This window comes from Cyprinodon variegatus, unplaced genomic scaffold, assembly GCF_000732505.1.
Source record: "Cyprinodon variegatus isolate N-32 unplaced genomic scaffold, C_variegatus-1.0 Scaffold886, whole genome shotgun sequence".
Lineage (NCBI taxonomy): Eukaryota > Metazoa > Chordata > Actinopteri > Cyprinodontiformes > Cyprinodontidae > Cyprinodon > Cyprinodon variegatus.
Window position 1 is genome coordinate 112,176 of NW_015151339.1, and position 20,945 is coordinate 133,120.

Consider the following 20,945-nt stretch of genomic DNA (forward strand, 5'->3'; position numbering starts at 1 on the left):
TGACTGAATTATCTGGTCAACTGTAAAGTACCTTGATATGACAAGTGTTGTGAATTGGTGCTACAGAAATAAACTGAATTGAATTGAAAAGAGGGAGGTCCCATCAGGAGCTCGTGGGCAGAACTCATGAAAGCGGGCTTCAGATTGAGCTTCCCGCTTGGTCCTAGTGCTCGACGAGTGTCGAGGTACTGTAGAGTAACATTGGTTTTTTGGACTGTAAAAATTGCAGGCGACCAAAATTGACTTTTCAAAAAGTGCAAGTGCATGCACCCGCCCCCCAAGTTATACTGAGTAAATGCTCACACTGTTACAAGAATTCTACATGGACAAAAGAAATATATGACTCGATCGTAATTTGAGCAATTTTACATTCACATTGAGGTAGAATTAAAGCATGGCAATTTATGTACAGCAATCTCTTAACATGGGTGAAATAGACTTTTTAAATAAGATATCTAAACACATGAAAGGAATTTTAAAACAGAGAATCCAAAAAGCCTTGGTGGATGCTTATAGTTCCAGTCACTGTCCTCTTATGAGAAGAGTCAAAGCTTTTATTTTCAGATTTAACCTCTCTAAAATATGCTGATGAAGATTCTCAGTCATCCAGGTCAAAGTCATGATTCTGAAGGTCGTCGTTAAAGGGGGGGATTGTCTCCTGTAATACCTGAAACCTGTCTATGATTGTTAAGGGTCGGTTGTTAAGGAAGTGTTGTTCACCGACTGGAGTGGGGAGGTACTTAGTTCCTCTGTAATGGGGTGGGGGTGTGGTGATATCTGGAAGGGATCATCTCTATAAATGAATTGTAAGATTTTGGAAGCTTCCAAAAACCAATCATAGACAGGTTTCAGATATTACAGGCTAACAATGGAACCAAACGACCCACTCATCGGTTTCTATTTGCATGTTTCCAAGCAATACAAGGCCTTGTCTATATAAAGACTCAAACTCACTGCGGATCCAGACATTTGAATTGAGAAAGCTTCCTGGAGAGGTGGCAAAAGATCTTTAAATCTTGGAAACCAAGTCCAGTGGATTTTTAAAAGTTTTACAGAGAAACGCTCTAAAATAATTCTTATCCAAAATGCAACATATCTATTTCTTTTAAATCTGCTTAGTGTGTCCAAAGACGTTTCATTAAAATACAATGTAATGCGTAAAAGGATGTGTGCTCAACTGAAGCTTAGCTTTCAGGGAGGCAGTTCTTTATGATTTCCAAAATCAAAGGAGGTAGTTCATCTCAGCTGAGAATTCAGTTTTAAGCAGAGTCCTCATTTCAGGGTCACTCTAAGCATTCTGAAAGAAGTCGCTACAGTCAATTTTTACTGCGTCTAGAGTAAGCTTCCCTACACACCCCACAGGCTCCATGAGGAGGCTGAGACTGGGGAAGAACTGCATCTCAGGAAACTCCTCATCGTCTTGATCATAGTTTTCCAGATTCTCCTGCCCGTGGGATGATATGTAGTCAATGATTGTGCTGGTGTCTGAAGAGATCTGGCACGAGCTGTCTGAGTCGTGGGAGAGGCTTTTGATGTAGGTGGTCAGAGGAGGATACATCAGAGCAGACAGTTCGGTCTCTTGGCCAGTGGTGCTCTCAGGTGAACATTTCAAAGGGTTGTTCCTTTGTGCAGGAGGGTCTCCAATCTGCCTGCACAGCTCCTCCACATCCACCAGAATGGTCTCGTCTTCAGGGTCAGTAAAACTGGAGTCGTGAGATGGGAGCTTCAGATTCATCATCCCCTAAGTGGAGAAGTGGGAACATGGTCAGATGTGAACTGTGGAGGATTCACCGATCTGTCTTCCCTTTAGCGTTTCACATATTTACCTTCTCTTTGCTGCATTCTCTTGCCCACTTGCTGTTTGCAGGGTCTGGCACCACATCAGGCATCAGGCACCGAAAAATCACACTGAACCTGAAATTGGTAAAAACTGTTTACAAGCAGCCATGATACTTTTCAGCCCAACATCACATTCCTTCTATATATACTAATTAGTATTATTATCTTGCACACATGTTCAAGATTATTCCAAGTAATATTAATGTGTTCAAGAAGTCAAAAATATTGACTGGAAATTCTTAGAAGAAAGATAAAAATTAGGGTGATGGCATGAAGGCTTTTCAACCTCAAAGATTCCAGTGGAAACATGCTGGTCAGCAAAGAAGGTATTATTGATGTAATCAGATTATGATATTTCTGTTGAAAGATAAACTATCAACCATTTCTATAATGTCCTTTCTTCTAAATATTGTGTAAATAGAAACATGGTTAATGATAAAATAATAAGACATTGGAAGGGATATGACTCATTAATCCTTTACTGTGTGCAAAAGCTGTTTTTGCTTAACTTTGAGTTAAGAGTGATATTTTAAGTAAAAGTGCGATAAAATTTTCAGAACAATCCATATAGAGGGTGGAGATTAATTGAAAGTTAAGGTCTGATTTTTCCACCATATTGGTTCAGATTTCTCTGATCAAAACTATGCTGATGCTTTGAAAGAAACAGATGACAAAATCCATGCATCCATATTCCATCACGCTTTATCCCTGCTGGAGTTGCGAGGGCTGCTGGTGCCGATCTCCAGCTGTCTACAGGCGAGAGGCGGGGTCCACCCTGGACAGGTCTCCAGTCCATCGCAGGGCAACACAGAGACAGCCAGGACAACCACCATTCACACACAAACCCAAGGAGAATTTAGAGAAGCCAATTAACCTAATAGTGATGTTTTGGACTGTGGGAGGAAGCCGGAGTACCAGGAGAGAATCCACACATGCACAGGGAGAACACACAAACTCCATGCAGGTAGACCCCGGGCCGGGAATCAAACTTCTTGCTTCAAGGCAGCAGTGCTAACCCACTGCACCACAGAGCAGGCTTAATTTATTTAAACCTAACCATCTTGGAATTTAATGCATTTCCTCTTGAAAAACAGCTTAATTAAAAGAGTATTGTTTTCCTAATTCTGGTGAGGAACCAAATTTTATGTGTCTGAGTATAATATTCTTCAGTTTAAGTACATTTTACAAAAAAAATTCCTGTGCGCATTTCTGCTGCGCCTTACAAAACGTTACTTAAAGTATTTAACATTTTACACACTACAGATTGTTGATGTATTTTTGTTATTGTAATTTTTTGTTATCGATATTGGTATTGTTCATCGTATTCAGTTTGGATTTTATGTGACTCGTCTTGTAAAGTAAAAAAAAAAAAAAAGACAGTAATGTGGGATACATCTGTATAGATCCCACCACCACAGCTGAACATTTCTAGACTGATTTTCTACATGAATTACAGCTTCAGTCTCTTCCTCCACTGGTTTTGGACATTTAAGGACAAAAAGTTTTCCTTACAAAACAGTTTAAACTCAGGCTGGATTGCAAGCTTTTAGTATTAGGGCCAGGCTAGAGATTTTTTAAATTCTTTTTAGTTTGAGAATAAAGTCATAACATTACGAGAATGAAGTCATTATGTTACCAGAAGAAAGACATCATACAACAACCTGTTCCCAATAAAAAACGTCAGGCTCCTACCAGCAGATGACGGCCGACCAGCACCGCAAAACAACAAGCTTTTATACTGAGATCAAATTGTAGAAAAAATTGAATCTAATCAAATGAGAATTTTTAACAGGCACAGCTTTGACAGCTCAGCTGTGGCTCTCCAGGCGCTCTCCGTAGCCATATTCCGATCATGTAAGAGCTACGGTTTGTTCATACCTAAAGATGAAAAGCGTCTGAGAGATTGCTTGTTTAAAGCTTCAGCAAGGTGGAATATAAAAAAAGGGTAATCAAAGACGAGTGTTGTCACAAGACAGCGGCCTGCTCAGTGGTTCTCTTAGCTGATTGCTCCTTCCTGTGTTTCCAAAAAGGCCAAAGTAAATAACCCAGTCCTTCTTTTCACTGTAGACAAGCCATGATCTGCTTCTCTGTTCTCCATTTTTCATTTGGATGAAATAATAGCTGCATGAATCATGACAGCAGACAAGATAGAGGAGAGCAGGAGGCGGGGTTACCAATCTACTTGCTCTGGAGAGCAGAGTTCGCTGCTTGATGAGGTTTTCTTTCCAACCAAGCAATAGCACACCAGACTCCAGTCATCTCATCAAGTCATCATGTTCAGATTGGACTCAGTTGATGAGATGACTGGAGCCTGGTGTGCGATTGCTTGGTTGGAAAGAAAACCTGCAGCCACATGGCCCTTTCTGGAACCAGTTTGAGACTCCTGATGTAAACTGAGTTTTATGGAGCCATCAGGAACTTGGGGACCCTAGACACCTGCCTAGTATTGCCTAATAGTAAATCCCCCCCTTGCTACAAGCATGCTTAGTGTGAGGCCAAGCAATCAACTGGTTTTCCTTAGATGGAAAACTTTTAACCAATCTGACTGTAAGATTTGGTTGAATTGTAAAGTGCCTTGAGATGACATGTGTTGTGAATTGGCGCTGTATAAATAAACTGAATTTAATTCAATTATAAATCTGGACAGGGTCCCATACATACCTATGCTTTACCGCTGTGCCCTTCCACAGACACAAAGTAAACGCCACCGCTGTGACGAGCAAACACATCATCAGCAGAGGGGAAAGATGGTCGTCTTCTGCAACAGCATCAGTAAAACAGAAAGTCAAACCACTGACACGTAAATTAATTTTCTTAAAGCAACATTTTTTCAGCTTTGCATTGGCAGTCAGCTAACCTCCTTTATTAGAATGCCAAATGATTTGCCATAGATTGAGAAGGAAAACTTCTTGCTCACTGGGTGGGTCAGGTTTCAGCTGACTGGTAAGGGGTGTCACCAGACCTGTTTTCTGATTTGATTGAAAAAGTGCTTTAAATTCACTGAACCTTTGCTGCAGTTTCCTAAAAGTGTCATGAAGTATTTCCTCTAATTTATTTGAGTTTGGTATAACTGATTTTAACAGGGCCAGATTCAGTCTAGATTCTATTCTGCAGCTTCCCACATGGACTTATTCTCACTAGAAAAACGACAATAATAAAAAGGCATGTTTAATATCGGCATAAAGCTGCAGAATATAATAGCTGATAAAGAAAAGGTGCATTTTCTGAAATGCTAATGTATAAATATGGGTCCTCCTTCACTGAAAAGGTGTAAACACTACAATAAATGTTTATTTTTTTCGACATCATCTAATCATTTTATTTTTATTCTTAACACACCCTTTAATTTCAGTGTTTATTCATAGAAAAAATAGAAACTTACTTTAATAAGCTTTAAATCTTAAGCTAGTCTGAGGTAAGAGGATCTCTTTATGACTCTCGTCTTCCCAGGGGCATAAATATGATGTGATGCACATGTGGGAAAGTACCTCACACCCACTGTTATGCTGTGGGCCTGGGAATGTTTTGAGAGCATTTGACCTCAGATTTTAAATAAAGATTTACTTGACTCTACCAAAATGAAGAGCAGGATTTCTCTTGCGGCTAAATAAATGAAAGCTTGAATATTTCAAAAATTCCACCCGTGTAATAAGACTATGTTATTGGTAATAAAGCTGTAATAATAGATCTTTAAGAGCGGTGCCATTAAGAGAGAATAGTGCTTTATAAGACTTTGATAAAACACTGAAAAGTTGCTTACCTTCAATAAAGAACTTGATCTTCTGACCTGGAGGACCTTCTCCTTTGGAAGTTGAAGCACTCATCCATAGACTGTAGGAGTCAGGATGAAGACCTTCGATGGTCTTCACCCTCTCTGATGCTTGTGCATAGTCTGGTGAGGTTTTCACAGACACGGAGAAGTCAAGTAATGCATCTACCCATCGAAAAACTTCATTTCATTTTTTATTTTCAGTTTAATTCTCAAAAGATTCAATAAAACAACTAGAAATGTGTAACAAACAGGGATTGGATGCTGTTCAGTAAATATTCAAGACTGGCAGCAATGTGCTGAAAGGCTTTGACACCGAAATATTTTTGCCCCTAACAACATCCTCTTCACATGGCAAAACAAAACAGCTGTGAACACCATTTAGCTGCACTTTTGTTTTATGTGCACCAAAATGATCTCAGAAACAAATGAAATTAAAAGGCTTAATGCCACATGGCAGGTTCAGTTAGCCTCGTGAGACCATCCTGATCTCGCGAGCTTTCAAGATTTCACTCGCTAATCAGTCTGGAGACTCTCCGTTAAAGAAAATTTGGAGCCGTTCACCAAACGAACGTCCAATCAGCGTTGGCTTTGAGGCGGGTTGAGGTGTGACGCAACGAGAAGCGTGACAGTTCAGTCTAAAGAACATGGCGGCTTCAGCCGATGAAACTAGCGTTAGCGTGGCTATCGAGCAAGTTTTATCGGAATTACAGAGTATTTCTTCACTGAAAGAAGAGCAAAACACTGCTCTGGAGGCTTTTCTCAGAGGAAAAGATGTTTTTGCTCTTCTCCTAACTGGTTTTGGCAAGAGTTAGCCTGGCTTGTGGTTGTGTTTTCGTCGTCGCTCTGTTACGTCATATGCTTCGTTGATCTGATTGGTTTATTTGGCCCGTCTATCACCAACATAGGCCAATCAGCTAACCAGTATTTTTGCCCCTTCCCAAAATTATTTCAATGGAAGGTTTCCAGATGGATATGCGGAGCAAATCCATCTGGCGGAGTCAGGTTAAGGTTCAGTATGATTGTTGTCTTACAAAGCTTTGGGGCTCCTGTCCTGTTTTGCAGATAGATGGTGAAGCTTGTGATGCATCCCCTGCGCTGCGCCTTAGGAAGCTCTGTCCAAACAACTGTCACCCTCCTCTTTTTTCCCTCCACCTTTTCCCCCACTGAGGGACCCATCTCTGGAGCTGGAAACAACAAAGCAGAACCCTGTGACACTTGAATGAAAAAGTCAAAATGCTGACAGGTAAAATATCTTTGTGATGGTTTTAGATGATGATTACATTTAAAAACAGACGTAAAAGTGTTATACTGTAGCATTGTTGTAACCTACCTGCCTCCAAAGTGGCGATTCGTCCAAAGCTGGTCTTACTCACTGAGCTCTTGTTGTAGAAAACATAAACTGCTCCTTCATAACACTCATATGGGTTCATATCTGCAAAATAAAAAAAAAAACAGAAAAAAAACACTTAAATATACCTTTAACTGATATAAATGTCAGATTAATGTACTTTCTGAACCTTCCCTAAAATGTGATGGTTTAAAAAAAAATGTAGATATGGGGCACACATTGAAACTGTGAGAAATGTTTCTCTGTTTAAACAGGCATAAAATTATTTAGAAAAACATTAAAAACCTTTTTTAATATGCTTTATTATTATTATTATTATTATTATTATTATTATTATTATTATTATTAGTATTATCTAGATATTGTTACCTCAGCATGTTTCAAGGAAACTACAGTCCTTAACTGTTATGATTAGGAGTGTTGAAGAATTCTGGTTTGATGTTTCTCTGCTCTTCTTATCATACATTATAAAATTCATCTGGTTGATTTTGTTGAACATGTTTGTTCTGTCATCTAATACTGCCATCTACTGGTGGTGGCAGCATCATGCTGAGGGCTGGTTGTGTTTCTGGTCCTACTGCTGTATTGAAGTGATTATTATAGATGGAGGACTACCTTAAACATTTCAGGTTAAATAAACAAGTAAATTAGTCAAACATGGACAAATATAGGTGGTCCAACAGGACAACGGTCCCAAACAAGCATCACAACATTTTTTGGCATGGAGGAAAGAGGCGTAACATGTTGGAAAAGCCCAATTCTGTGTCATTTCATAGTTAAAAAGAATGAGCTCAAAGCTCAGTTTACATAGATTAAAATGAACTAGTTCATAGTTCAACTTCACAAACCTATAAATTAACCATTTTAAGTTAATATGGAAAATAAAGCCACAATCCTCCACAATAGAACCTCTTATTTCACCCTTTATAAGTGTGATCATAATGTATAGAAAGAAATGAAAAATAGTGGAAGAAGTCAAGGTATGCTAAATGTGCAGTGAAGCCTTTACAGTAGTAGCCATTCAAAATTTTCCCACTTTCCATGATGGACCCTTGGCTGGTCCCTTATAATTCCTTTTTAAACATCAATCTTTGTACTAAAATATTCTTTCTGTCATGATTTGTGGACATTAAGATCTAAAGAGAAGCGTCATCTCCAGGTAAGACCCTGTAATTCAGTGAAAGGGGGGAGTCAGAGTAACATGAGAAGGCCAGTGGCTGGAAGTTCAGCTGGCTTTTAACTCGGATGGGCCATTTTGAATGGCTGCTACTGTAGCAAACAGAAATTTGTATTTCTTTATCTTAAGTGACCTAAAACAGGAGTGAAGTCTGATTTATTGTCATATAGTCTTAAACTTCCATTCATCCATCCATTTTCTAACACACTTACTCCCAAGTGTGGTTGCAATGTGTGCTGGTTCCTATCTCCAGCTGTCTGTGGGCGAGAGGCGGGGTACATCTTGGACAAGTCTCCAGTCCATTGCAGTGCAACACAGAGACAAACATGACAAACAACCATTCATGCACACACCCACACCTAAGGACAATTTTTCAGACTGTGGGAGTAAGCTGGAGTACCCGGAGTGAACCCACGCATGCTCAGGGAGAACATGCAAACTCCATGCAGAAAGACCCCGGGCCGAGAATCGAACCCAGAACCTACCCACTGCGCCATTGAGCAGCCCAGTCTTAAACTTATCTTTGTCTTATCTTTGAGATCTGCATGTCACAGTAGGATTTCAGTATCTGTTAAACCTGTTTTAGCTAATTTTCTATCACCATGAGTCTTTTCTTCCATTTTTCCATTTCTCTATGCTTTGCTTGCAGAGTTATAACATTTAAATTGGTCAGTATTTCTCCAGGGTTTCCAGACATCTTTGGAAAACCTAGTTCTGACTGTAGAATGAACCCTGGATGTAGCCCTAGGAGAAGAAGCTTGTCACTCCAGTGGCTGGAAGTTGGAGGGAAGTGGGCTGCCATTCTGATGGCGTTTGACTGGGAAGGACCATTTTGAATGGCTGCTACTGTATTTAGCCAAATTACACCAAACTTCAGAAACATACAGGAACATTCAGGTTCTGCTGAAAAGATCCAGATCTGGAATTATTTCTTACGTTCCTCATTCAGTAGCAGATATTTCCCATGATGCTCTAACTCCATGTGTTGCTTTCAATTTAAAGCGGATGTGGCTGACATACGGGCTTGTTTGTCCCAGTGGGCGCAGTTTGCACAAAAAGAGGATATTTTTTTCAGTCTCAGTCTTCCATTGTTAGTTTATAAAACTCTGCTAAGCGCTCTGCTAAACTGGCATCAAAAATACCAGCAGATGAGTCTGAATGGAGCAGACTAGTACTGGCAGTAGACATGCTGTTCTGTCAGGCTGTTTGCTGTAAGTGCTGTAAAACCTGACATTATCCAATGAAAAATGTCGTTATCAATTGAACGCAACCTGAGCTTTACACAGATTTTATTTGTCATTTTGTTTACACAAGTGTAAAACAAAAAATAAATTTGGAAACAGCTCACTGGACAATTTCATCTTTTTAAAAGTGCAGCCTTGAATAATAGTAAAAATGACTGTAAATTTAAAGTTCTAAAATTTTTTGAGCTGTGTGCATCGCTCATTATTATCAGAGTGAACGTCGCTCTCGTTCATGTTCATTACTTCAAAACTTATCTGTTCAGCTCACCATTAAAGATAAATATGTTGAGTGAACGCATTCATTGAACCCATTCATGCACAACATTGAAAAGGCTGACCCCAAACCAAGTAAAAAATGTAGAGTCTGTTTAAATGTCAGTCCATACCATCTCCACCATTGGAGAAATATCTGATTGGTAAATACTAAAACCATGTGGTTACTCTGCAACTTACAATATGCACTAATCTTCTGAATCACCTTTTTAGCAGGAATTTTCTATTTTTTTAACTTGGTTTTAACATCTTACCTGTGATTTTAAAGAAGGTTTCAGTGCTGTTCAGTCTGACCCATCTGAGCTGGTTCAACATGAGCCCCTCTGAGAACCACTCCACCAAATAGTGGGCAGGTGCAGTTTGAGGTTTCCTCCAGGAGATGGTGACAGTGTGATTCTCTGCTTTCGATTCAATTTCAAGAGGTGCTGTTTTGGCCAAAAGCACATCTGCAGGGCACAAACACATAAGAAAGGGAAGCCTTTACTGTATGGAGGTGAGCTGAGACAGAAAACAGAAAACTACCTTCCGAACAATCAGAGTATGTTGAGCTAAAAAGTGTTTAGTTAGACAGATTTCTTTCCTTTATTACCGTCTGTATGATGGGTTGTTATGGTTGCAGGAGGCGACAGGCCTTTGGAGTTCACAGCTTGCACTGACACTTCACAGTTGCTGCAGAATGGGATAGAACGGTTCTTGACTTCAGCCCCGACGTTTGCGACGACACTGTCGTTGCTGTTAACTTGGATCTTGTACTGTGTGATGCTCCTGCTGCAGACGGCCATGACGGACACCTGAAACATTTGGAAGATCTTCACTTTAGCTCTCGTGGCATGTTTTCTTTGCTTCAGTGAGAGATTACTGTCGCCACACCGCAAGATGAGTGTGTAAGACACCTCATTTCTGTTCAGCTCCTCTTTTTCTTGTAAACTGAAACTGCGGTGTCTACTGTCAGGTTTCAGTTACCCCTGGGTGTGTATGAGACATTAAAATACTCCGGTTGTGTGTGTAGCTGAATATTTGGTAAACAGTGTTAATGTGTGTGTGTTTATGAGGATGTCATACAAAGTGGTCAGGGTTTGACCTTTAGCCTGAGCAAAACAAAGCGGGAAAACATGAGGATGAGAGAGTAATAACCCTGTGAGCAGGCAGGAAAATGTGCGAGCATGCTGGGACGGATGGAGACAAGATACGCCTTGGTTTTATGAAACCGCAATACAGTCTTATATGAAAGATGGCCAAATATAGAACAACTTTACTTTTATTAACTGACTAATTACCAACGGTTCATGTAGGGTCAAGAAATAAAGAAGTAAAAACAAAAGAAAGGAAAATGCTACATATTTGTAATGGATACATCTATAAACTTGGTACATTTTAAATGTGAATTCCAAAATTAAACACACATCACTCTTAATCAAATTATATATACATATATGTGTGTGTGGCACAGTGGTGGTAGATCCATGGTGTGGGATGTGTTTTCTTCCTACACCTGATATGGAGATTGTGGAGGTTCCTTCAACTATTTCAGTGTCAGTGCGTCAGCATTTCAATGTTTGTTTCACACGGCACATTTATTTTAGGATGTTTGCTAATATTGGTGCACACATTTAGTAAACATCCTGGCTGTTTCTCAATTTGTGTACTTGTACATTCTCATGTGAACGTGTACTCGTGAAACGTCATTGGCCTCAGCCAAGAACGGACAAAGTCTCCCGATGTTCTCACCCCTCCCTCTTTACCCAGCATGCATCTGAGCAGACTTGTCCATTCTTGAGACTGACAGCTGTCCCAGCATGCACTGTGGCAGGTTAGAGCATTAAGCTAAAAGTTCTCTTTTCTGTTGTTGTTGTTCAATGAAAGTATTCTTTAGATTATTTGAGGCGAGAACATTAAACTTTTAAGCTTCACTATATGGCCTATTCACCGATTTAATGTGTAACAAAAATGTTCATTTGATTTGTGTTTATCTGACTGTGTTAATTATATGTTCCCCACTAAATAAAAAAAAAAAATTTACTATTATCAAGAGACTATTAATAACATGAGGTGAAAAGCAGCTCCAGACGAGCCAAGCATGTGGGGACGTCACGAGTACGCTTCTGTTCCAATCGACCCATATTAATGCTGCCTGCTACCGTTCCCCCAGAGTCCATGCTTTCCTGTGTTCTTCTCAAGAACAGACTTGGCGAGCACACGAGTCCATACTAGCGTTCTTGTGAATTGAGAAACAGCCCCTATGAACAGTATTTCAAGATCACTAACTGTTTTTCTTTTGCTGAGGTTGAAAGAACTAGTTGGGAGAGCAAATATGGTGTAACACAAGGAAGTGGAGGAATCCAACAAGCAGCTGATAGTGGGAGATTGGCTCTTTAGAAGCTGTCAAACACTCAAAGATCCACTGTTTTAAAATACATTTTGGTGTTTGAATGTCTTAGTTTCATACTTGTGTTGTAGTTAGTTATTATTTATAGGTTTGACTTAGTTGTCTAGCTTTTTTTATTGTTTTTTTTTATTGTAAGTTTTCTCCCTCCCCTCCTTGTTGTTTGTAGGTTAGCCTATGTGTTTAAATACCCCTGTGTCCATTGGGAGAGGTCAGCTCTGGTTTGTTATCCTTGGTTAAATTTGTCTTACTTAATATAATCTTTTGGCCTGATTTTTACTGAATTTCGAAACTTTGGTTTGTTCTACCATGGAAGAATAAATGCCTGATATTTTTTCTACGCCTTTGTCCTTTGCCTGACTGCTTGGTCCCTGACAGAGATCTATAACTGTTGCAGGAGAACATTTGAACACAGTCAATAATTTTCACCACCTTTGAAGTAAATATAAAAAAGGTGAGATTATGGTACCAGTGCAAAGCAACCAAAACATGGCCATCCAAGAAAACTGACAGGCTGTTTAGAAAAGAAAAGAAAAATAAGTAGGGAAGCAGCAAATAGGCCCTTTGTAAGACAGTCAGACCTGAACATTAATGGATTTGGTCATTAAAGTGGCAAACAGAGAGTATTTATTAAAGTCCAATATAGGGGTTTCCACTTGGCATACAGGAGACACAAGGAATATGTGGAAAAAGGTACAATGATCAAATGAAACGTTTGCAAAATGTTAATATGATCCACTCATGTGATGGTGGCAGAATCATGGATGGGGACGCAGGGTTGGGGAAGCCAGTCAGAGTTAATGTGAAAATGAACGGAGGAGCTAAATACAGAACAAACAGTTTGAAGATTCATTTTCCACCAGGACAAAAACCCTTAACAAACAGAAAGAGCTAAAAATCAAATAATTGTCTAAAGGTCCACACCTAACAATCTCAGGCTAAACATGAAGATTGCTGTTCTACAGTGGTCTCCATCCAATCTGCCTGAGATCAAGCAATTTACCACAAAATAATGGGCAAAACATCTAGTCAGGCAAAAGTAGATAGGTACAGCATTACTAGATGTTCTAAATAAAGAGGTTCTAAAATGTAAATTTTTATGTTTTCCTTATAGTTCAAAATTATTTCATTTTGTGTTGGCTAATCAAATACAGTTGCTTCATGCTTCTACATGTTTCTGTCTGTATCTCTGCTTCTGTCTCCTTGAACCCCAGTCGGCCTCAGCAGATGGCCGCTCACACTGAGCCTGGTTCTGCTGGAGGTTTCTTCCTGTTCAAAGGGAGTTTTTCCTCTGCACTGTCGCTACAAGCATGCTTAGTGTGAGGGATTGCATTCGAGTCAATGAGTCGATGCAATCAACTGTTTTTCCTTAGAAAACTTTGAATCAATTTGACTGTATGATCTGGTGAATTGTAAATTCCCTTGAGATGACGTGTTGTGAATAGGCGCTATAGAAATAAAGTGAATTGAATTGAAAAAGTTCAGCAGGTACATATGGGATCTGTATATGTAACAGGAGCAAAACAGAAAAAAAGGCTGTGGCATTGAGACTGTGAATAAATGACATTAAAAATGAATTTTTATGTGTCTGTGTGCTTGTCCTGCTGCTGACAACTGCCTCCTTAAAAACAGCGTGTCATCTTGAGAAGTGGGTCAGCCTTCTTTCTGAGGTTGGGTTTTTCAGAGTTTTTCTTTTTTTTTGCTTAGAGCACCACTCAGCCTTCACCACAGGACTCCTACCTACAAGGTTTTAGGCTAAATTCCCTCATGCTTTTGGTCATATCTGTACCATAAAACATTTGAAGGAATTCAATAATTTATCTACAGTTTTTTTAAGAATACTTATTATTTAGCAAAAACAAAACAAAAAACATATGTAGAAACGAAGAGGACTTTAAATCTTACCTTCCAGTAGACTCTCATGGACTTTAAACCAGGAACAGGGACAAGCCACACATCCAGAGCTGGGGTGGGAGCTTTTAAAGCAAACAACACAGGAAGTCATTATTGTCTTACCTACTGGGTGTGAGTTTCTATTTGAGATGATGTTTAAATTATGCTTTTTGTTATGTGTTTCTTAATAAAGGCTGCAATAGTAATGAAACGTGAGATACTTTCCAGTGAGGCTGCTTTGTGTTGTATAACCTGGTTGGTACCTACACTGGTGGTTCTGGTAGTTTTTATGGCAGATGCTTGTGTGCATGTAGAAACTTTGAAAACAGGAAGGGGTACTTTCACTCAAAGGCAGCTTGCAGCTGCGTTTGACTCCACTCCAAACTGCTTTGTACTCCGCTACAACATCTGCGTTCTCAGTTCGGGCAGTTTAGGTTAAGGTCCACACCTGACAGTATATAGACATTTTTTTTGCCTTTCTCACATGTCACACTGGGACGGAACTCAATGGGAAAGGAAATTATTCTGATTTCTGATTTGAACCGTTCCGTATATTAGCTGCGACATATGAATCACGAAGCAACGACCAAAAAACTCTGATTGACAGATGACCTTTGATATATGATTGGCCAATTGTAGGTGTTCACGCTGACGGATAACTAACTGGCCTGTATATGATAACGAAAAAAACCCGAAAAAACAGACATTTTCTAAATTTTAGGACAATATGGTCTGATAAAGAGTACATTTATATACATGTTTAAGGCAGAATGATTTGACAAATAAAAATGATTTATACGACTTTAAGTTTGCTGAAGTTATTTTAGAATTTCATACAAGGAAAGGGAGATGTAAATGCAAAACTGAAAAACCTGAGTTTGTTCTGTTTGTCGGTCATTCTTCATTATTTGCTCATTTGAGATCGGGTCACCCTATGTTAAGCCCAAAATTATCCATAACCCTTTCAGATTTAAATTTAAAGTAATCTTTTGTTTAAAGCAAAATGATTATTCTCACCAGAAAGCATATAGATGTGTGTGAAAGTGTCACACTTCACTGAGCAAAAGAGCTATAATATTTACAATAGAGTTAAGATTGCATGCAAACAACATACACCAAAATTATTCCTACCCTTGCAGACTGTGTATTTTGGGGAAAATCAAAGGTTTTATACCATTCCTCAAAGAATCTGCTGTTTTTAAGCTTTCTGATTACCCTAATTAATTTGAAACAGCTCTTTACAGCAGGTGAAAAATGCAAGTTACCTACAGACGGCAGGTTATGGCTAAATCTGAAAACCTGCAGTGGATTGCTCACAACTCCAAAAAAGGTTAGAAGAAAAATGGCTCTATCTAAATGTTATATCTAGAAGTTCCAGCTGCCACAGCAGTAATCACCAGCCAACCATCTCATCTTTTAATAGTGGTGGACAAAGAACTTAACAATAGTACCTGAGTGAAAGTATTGATTCTCATGGTCAAATCTTACCTAAATACAAGTAAAAGTTACTCAGTCAAACATCTACTCAAGTTAAAGTACCAAAGTACTCACTTTTCAAATGTACTTGCATCCAAAAGTACTGAACAATTCAAAACTGCTAATGAAATGTTTTTAAATCAGTTCATTTCTGTGTAATTTTCAGAGTAATTTTAAAGAAACTTGTAACTTTCAGAAACCACTTGATATGAAAAACCACCTGCTACAGATTATACACCATGTGTAATGAACTTCAGCATACAGAACGGAAAAAAGTGTCTTTATTCTTCTCATATTTTCACTATGGAATGGAGGTTTAATGTTGAATCTATTACCATGAAGAAACTGCAAATCTATTTGGAAATTCATCCTACTGAACAACTTGGCCACATAGCAAGAACTGACACCTTAATAACATTTATAAACTACAAATAATATCTGCTCTGAGTTTCTTACATATGTAGAATGTCATCAAATCTTTAAATCAGTGGTGTCCAAATTCAGTCCTAAGGGCTGCTAACTGCTTTTGCATTTCAGTAAAGAAAACAGCAACGGCGGATTATAAAGCTAAGATGACCCAAAAGGAACAAGCAGCTTCCTAGAAATGGAGTGAAGTGAAAGTTAATCACTCAGGGAAAATGACTCAGGTAAAATAAAGATACTCAAAAAAGTACTTAATCAAGTAAATGTACTTTGTTACTTCCCACCATTGGCTTTTATGATATTTTTTACTTTTTATATTTAACTTAAGGTGTATTTTTTCAATTATGTTGTTTTTTTTTTACTTTTGTTCATAGCCCTTTGAAATCACCATAAATAATACTTTGCCTTATCGTTGTTTTTATTTAAAGAGTTTTTGTTATTAAATGTAACTACATGGCTTAGCACCTCATCATTCTTTTATTACCACTCTAAAATTGCCGGTAACGCACAATCAGCTCATTTTAATAGGGAAGAAATAAACTGCACATCTTAACATTTGCTTTGCAGTCTTTGTAGATCACCCACAACCCACCCACTTATTAAGCATTAACAAAAAAACAAAAAAAAACAAGAAAAAACTGTATGTGTAATTTACCGGTCCTGCACTCCTTACAGGGAAAAGCAGTCAGGATATGCAGTGTGTATGTTTGCTGTAGTAGCTGAGAAAAGTAAGAATTGTTTTGTCCTTTTTTCCTAAAATAGATTACAGTCTTTTTCTATTCAACAAGTCTTTTTTATAACCTTAAAAGAGCATTGCAAAGAAACAAAGAAACAAAAAAAAACTTGTGTAAATCTATTTATCTTTGGTCTTGATTTAAAGAAATGAGAAAAAAAGCTGATACAGCTTAAAATAATGGCATCCCCAAAGGTTAAAGGTCAGAACTTATCATTCTTTACCCATAAAAAGTGGCAGTTGATGTTTTCAATAATCCTTTACACAACCTTGAAAGAAATGTCTGAACACCTATACCTTTTGCCTTCAGTGGAAACTTATTATCTGTCACTTCAGATTATTCATAGATTATGTGTTTGTAGAGAGCTCCATATCTTCACACCATCGGAACTACAAAATACACAGCAGCATTTCCTATAAAGCCTAGATTTCCTCTTAACTCTGCCTTATTTGCTTGAGTTATGTCAAATTTAGTTAGTTTAGTTAGACTTAATTTGCAAGAAGCATTAAGTCGAATCTCAGCTGGGACGTGAGGCCTTGGCTGCCTTATCAGCAAAGGTGGTTTTGTTCTGTACAACTAAAATTTCTTGTTATCTTCATGGCTGTTTAGAGAGTCAGTGGTGATCTGATAGCAGCCTCAAAAACCCAGACTAAAGGAAACATGTTGATTAAATCTAAACAGTGCTCTACTGGTGGCTGCAGACTCACCCTCTTCTTCTGTCTGGTTAGAGATGCTTGAGCTCCACTGACTCCACAGGCCCGTGCTGAATCTGGACCTGACCCGGAAACTGTACAAACTGCATGGCTCCAAGGAAGAGATATGCTTGGTCTTAGATGGGATCATCAGTCCGACCTGCAGGAAATTATTTTTAGTGGGAAAATATTGCAATCATTTCACTTCTACTTAACATCTGTGCTCTATCACATAATTTCCTGTATTTTCTTTATTTCATATAAAAGCTTGATGTTTTTGCAAGATTTCAGTACTAAAGGAAATTTCTTTTAGGAGACAGTTAATCAAAACGGACCTGCGTTGATGAACAAACAGTATAAATGCACAAAGGAGCCAGAAAGGTCAAAATTTCAGCTTATTCCTGAGACTGGTGAGTCATTATGCATTCACTTCTTCACACATCGTGTCATGCACCTCATATCTGCCTCCAGCTCTGAATCAGCAGAAGCTCAGAACGATCTTCAAAGATCTTTAATAAGACTTATGCAATATCGGAGTCTCACCTAAAGCCCCTATCCCCCCACCCCCCTACCTAAAAAAAACGGTATAACCCTCTTACAGGTTCTGCATATGTTCTCCACTCCTGCTGCTCCATGTCTCGGTACTGGACCTGCAGATGCTGCGTTCTCACAGCCTGCTCAACTTTGATGGTGCAGTTCCTGGAAGAGCACTCGACTGTATCAATAGCAGGCGTTGACGGCATCACTGCGCGGATCAGAACAAAGCAAAAGGATATGCTATGAATAAAAAGTAACAACAAAGTTTACAGGATTGTGATGCAAAGGTCATTCAAAGCGGCTGGTGGGATGAGTGATTGGAAATGAGAATGAAAGGTTGGCGTTTGGCTTGGAGACGTCAGAGATTTATGGAACTTAACTAAAATTCCATCGAAGACACCTTTGATGCAAATGAATATAGATGCAGTGATTCATCTGTGCAGATGTGCAGCTTAGCAACAAGTCTTACCGATATCCCTGAGTGTGTAGTTGACGACAGAGGATTCTATAGAACCCAAAGGGTTACTGGCTTGAACCCAGACTGACATGAACTGGACAGATGTAGGCAAAGTGAAAATGGCAGACAGCAACTCAGTTCCTTTATTGGACACATTGCACGCCGGCACCGCTCCTCCGCTGTGGTTTCCACTTACAGCTTGTACCCTTAAACCCACAGAGCAGAGTTTCACTTCAGAATATCTGCATGGTTTTAACACTTAAGGGCAGTGTAGTGTAGGAGAATGTGCTCACCACAACGTGAAGCGGTCCCGAAGATAAGTGACCCTTCCTCTGTGCCAGGAGCAATTCACACTTCCCGTATCATTTGTCAGGATCTTGTAGATGCATGAAATGTTTTTGGGTCGTTCTGGCGGATCTGGACAGAAAAGTGGACAAACTGTTGATTTGCATGTGTGAAAAGCAACCACACTCTTTGCAGTTAGCTGTGAGCAGACAGTGTCACTAGGCAGCGGAGTGAAAGCAGAACAAGTTTTAGCTAATTTTTAACAATTATTAAACCTAAAGCTGGTTCGCGCTTTAGGTCAGGAAAACTTAATATTACAGTGTTCTGCTCTCTCAATTTTATCCCAAGAGAAAAAGGAAACACAATTAGTTGTCCCATCAGCAATAAAGCTGTAAACTCTGAGAGACACAACCCTGCAGTCTCATATGGAAACTTGTCTTATAAGGAAGTTTCATGTCTAAAACAATCAGCAAAATAAAACTCCTCCAAAAGGAGCACATGTTCCAACTTACATCCAGCTGAGATGTCCAGTCCACAAGAGTCCTTTGGGGGGTTACAGTCAGCTAAACAGCTATATGTCCTCTTCTCTGTGATTTTCTCCACCCTCAGGAATATGGTTGTCTCATTGAACTGTTTGTAAGTCAGCTTTTCTTCTTCCCTGGAGCCGTCGGCACACATCTGCATGGATCTGGAGCGCTGGCATGTTGGGTTGAAGGTGCAGTACACCTCAAAGCTGGAGCCTCGTTGCACCATGTCTCCAGCACTGGACCAAAGCACACAGGATGACTCGCCTGGAACCAGAAAAATGTTTTATTCCTGATTACGTTAGAGCAAGTAAAGATTCACAGATTTCAGTCAAGATGTGAAAAAAACTAAAATTAAAATCACATAGGTGCATCTCAATAAATTAGAATGACATAAAAGATAGATTTATTTTTGCTTATTCAATTCATTAAGAAACATATTTTTTTTTTAGGTTTTTATTTCTATCAGTTTTGAATGAATATGGTCAGGTTCCTTTTTTTTCTTGCATGTATTGCTGCATCTGTGCAGGGCAGTGTGCAGCTACTGTTTCATTGCAGACGAGCATTGTATAACCCATTAGTCAAGTTTTCTGGTTTATGCATCCCATACAGTAGTATATCTCCTCTGGAAAAAATGCATTGGTGCTTTTGCATCTCCATGAAACATTTTGGGATATGGAAGGATAACCACACCAGTTTTCCAGTAGAAAATGCTGAATTTGACTTGGAAACAAACACAGGGATACCTAAACCATCACTTAAAGAGTAAACTTCCCACTGGACTAATCTGTACCTCTTTATCATCTCATTCTGGGATCTTAAATCCAGTGGCAAAGCCAAATGAACTTCCTGTTATCTATGTCAAGTCACGGTCCTCTGACGTCTCTTGCGTGCAGTTAAACACAAGCAATGAGACAGTTGTAGCCAATGCATGTCCTGGAAACATACGTGTGGTGGATCCTGTGGTATTGTAACTGCAGCTCAGTGGGTAATGCAGTCGCCTTGAATTTGGATGGTTATACAGTAGGTTTAAGTTCAGCTTCCTCCTGTCACTGTACAAGGCACTAAACGCATTATAACTAGAAAAGTGACACCTCCCAAACTCCTGCGCTGAATAAAAAACAATGCAACATTTTTAAGTATAACTTATTCATATTTAGTTACTTTATCACAACCATTTCATGTCCTACCATGCTAACATGAAAACAATTATCCTAAAGTAATCAAATATAATTAAGTAAATGCCAAAAAACGGTTGCATTATTTTTCTTCTGAACAGAGTATTAATGGACTTTTCCATTTTTGTGACTAACCTCAGCAAGTGATTACTGTCAGTAGTTATGTTTTAAAAAAACAGTAAGGGAATGGTGGAATTTTTTATTTTCCTTTTCCAAGAATACATAGCCTAATTGATTAAGTCAATTAACCTGAAGCAATGTGTATAGTCTGGTTGTTACATGTCAGGTACGTCGGTCATTGATCTTGACCAAGGCACCTTCCAGTAGAACTGCAGTAGAACTGCAGTCAGTCCCTGGACTAGCATGGCTATCACTGCCCCTATATAGTTAACATGGCTATCACTGCCCCTACATACTTAGCATGGCTATCTCTTTGCCCCTATATAGTTAGCATGGCTATCTCATTGCCCCTACATAGTTAGCATGGCTATCACTGCCCCTATATAGTTAGCATGGCTATCACTGCCCCTATATAGTTAGCATGGCTATCTCATTGCCCCTACATAGTTAGCATGGCTATCACTGCCCCTATATAGTTAGCCTGGCTATCACTGCCCCTACATAGTTAGCATGGCTATCTCATTGCCCCTATATAGTTATCATGGCTACCACTGCCCCTATATAGTTAGCCTGGCTATCACTGCCCCTAC

The 20,945-nt window shown here is 39.1% G+C and overlaps 1 protein-coding gene across 1 annotated transcript in view; it reads right to left on the bottom strand.

The window, feature by feature from the left end:
• Positions 1 to 363: 363 nt before the first annotated feature.
• LOC107099584 (interleukin-12 receptor subunit beta-2-like) overlaps positions 364 to 20,945 on the bottom strand; it is a 22,467-nt gene continuing 1,885 nt past the window's right edge. The window contains exons 3-16 of the mRNA XM_015397773.1: positions 19,046 to 19,324; positions 18,542 to 18,665; positions 18,261 to 18,454; positions 17,854 to 17,999; positions 17,270 to 17,414; positions 13,942 to 14,012; positions 10,243 to 10,444; positions 9,908 to 10,099; positions 6,942 to 7,043; positions 6,643 to 6,795; positions 5,600 to 5,731; positions 4,501 to 4,597; positions 1,827 to 1,914; positions 364 to 1,741 (exon numbers count right to left, since the gene is read on the bottom strand). Coding sequence (XP_015253259.1) covers positions 1,289 to 1,741; positions 1,827 to 1,914; positions 4,501 to 4,597; positions 5,600 to 5,731; positions 6,643 to 6,795; positions 6,942 to 7,043; positions 9,908 to 10,099; positions 10,243 to 10,444; positions 13,942 to 14,012; positions 17,270 to 17,414; positions 17,854 to 17,999; positions 18,261 to 18,454; positions 18,542 to 18,665; positions 19,046 to 19,324 — 2,378 coding nt within the window. The 3' untranslated portion in view covers positions 364 to 1,288. The remainder of the gene's footprint in view (positions 1,742 to 1,826; positions 1,915 to 4,500; positions 4,598 to 5,599; positions 5,732 to 6,642; positions 6,796 to 6,941; positions 7,044 to 9,907; positions 10,100 to 10,242; positions 10,445 to 13,941; positions 14,013 to 17,269; positions 17,415 to 17,853; positions 18,000 to 18,260; positions 18,455 to 18,541; positions 18,666 to 19,045; positions 19,325 to 20,945) is intronic.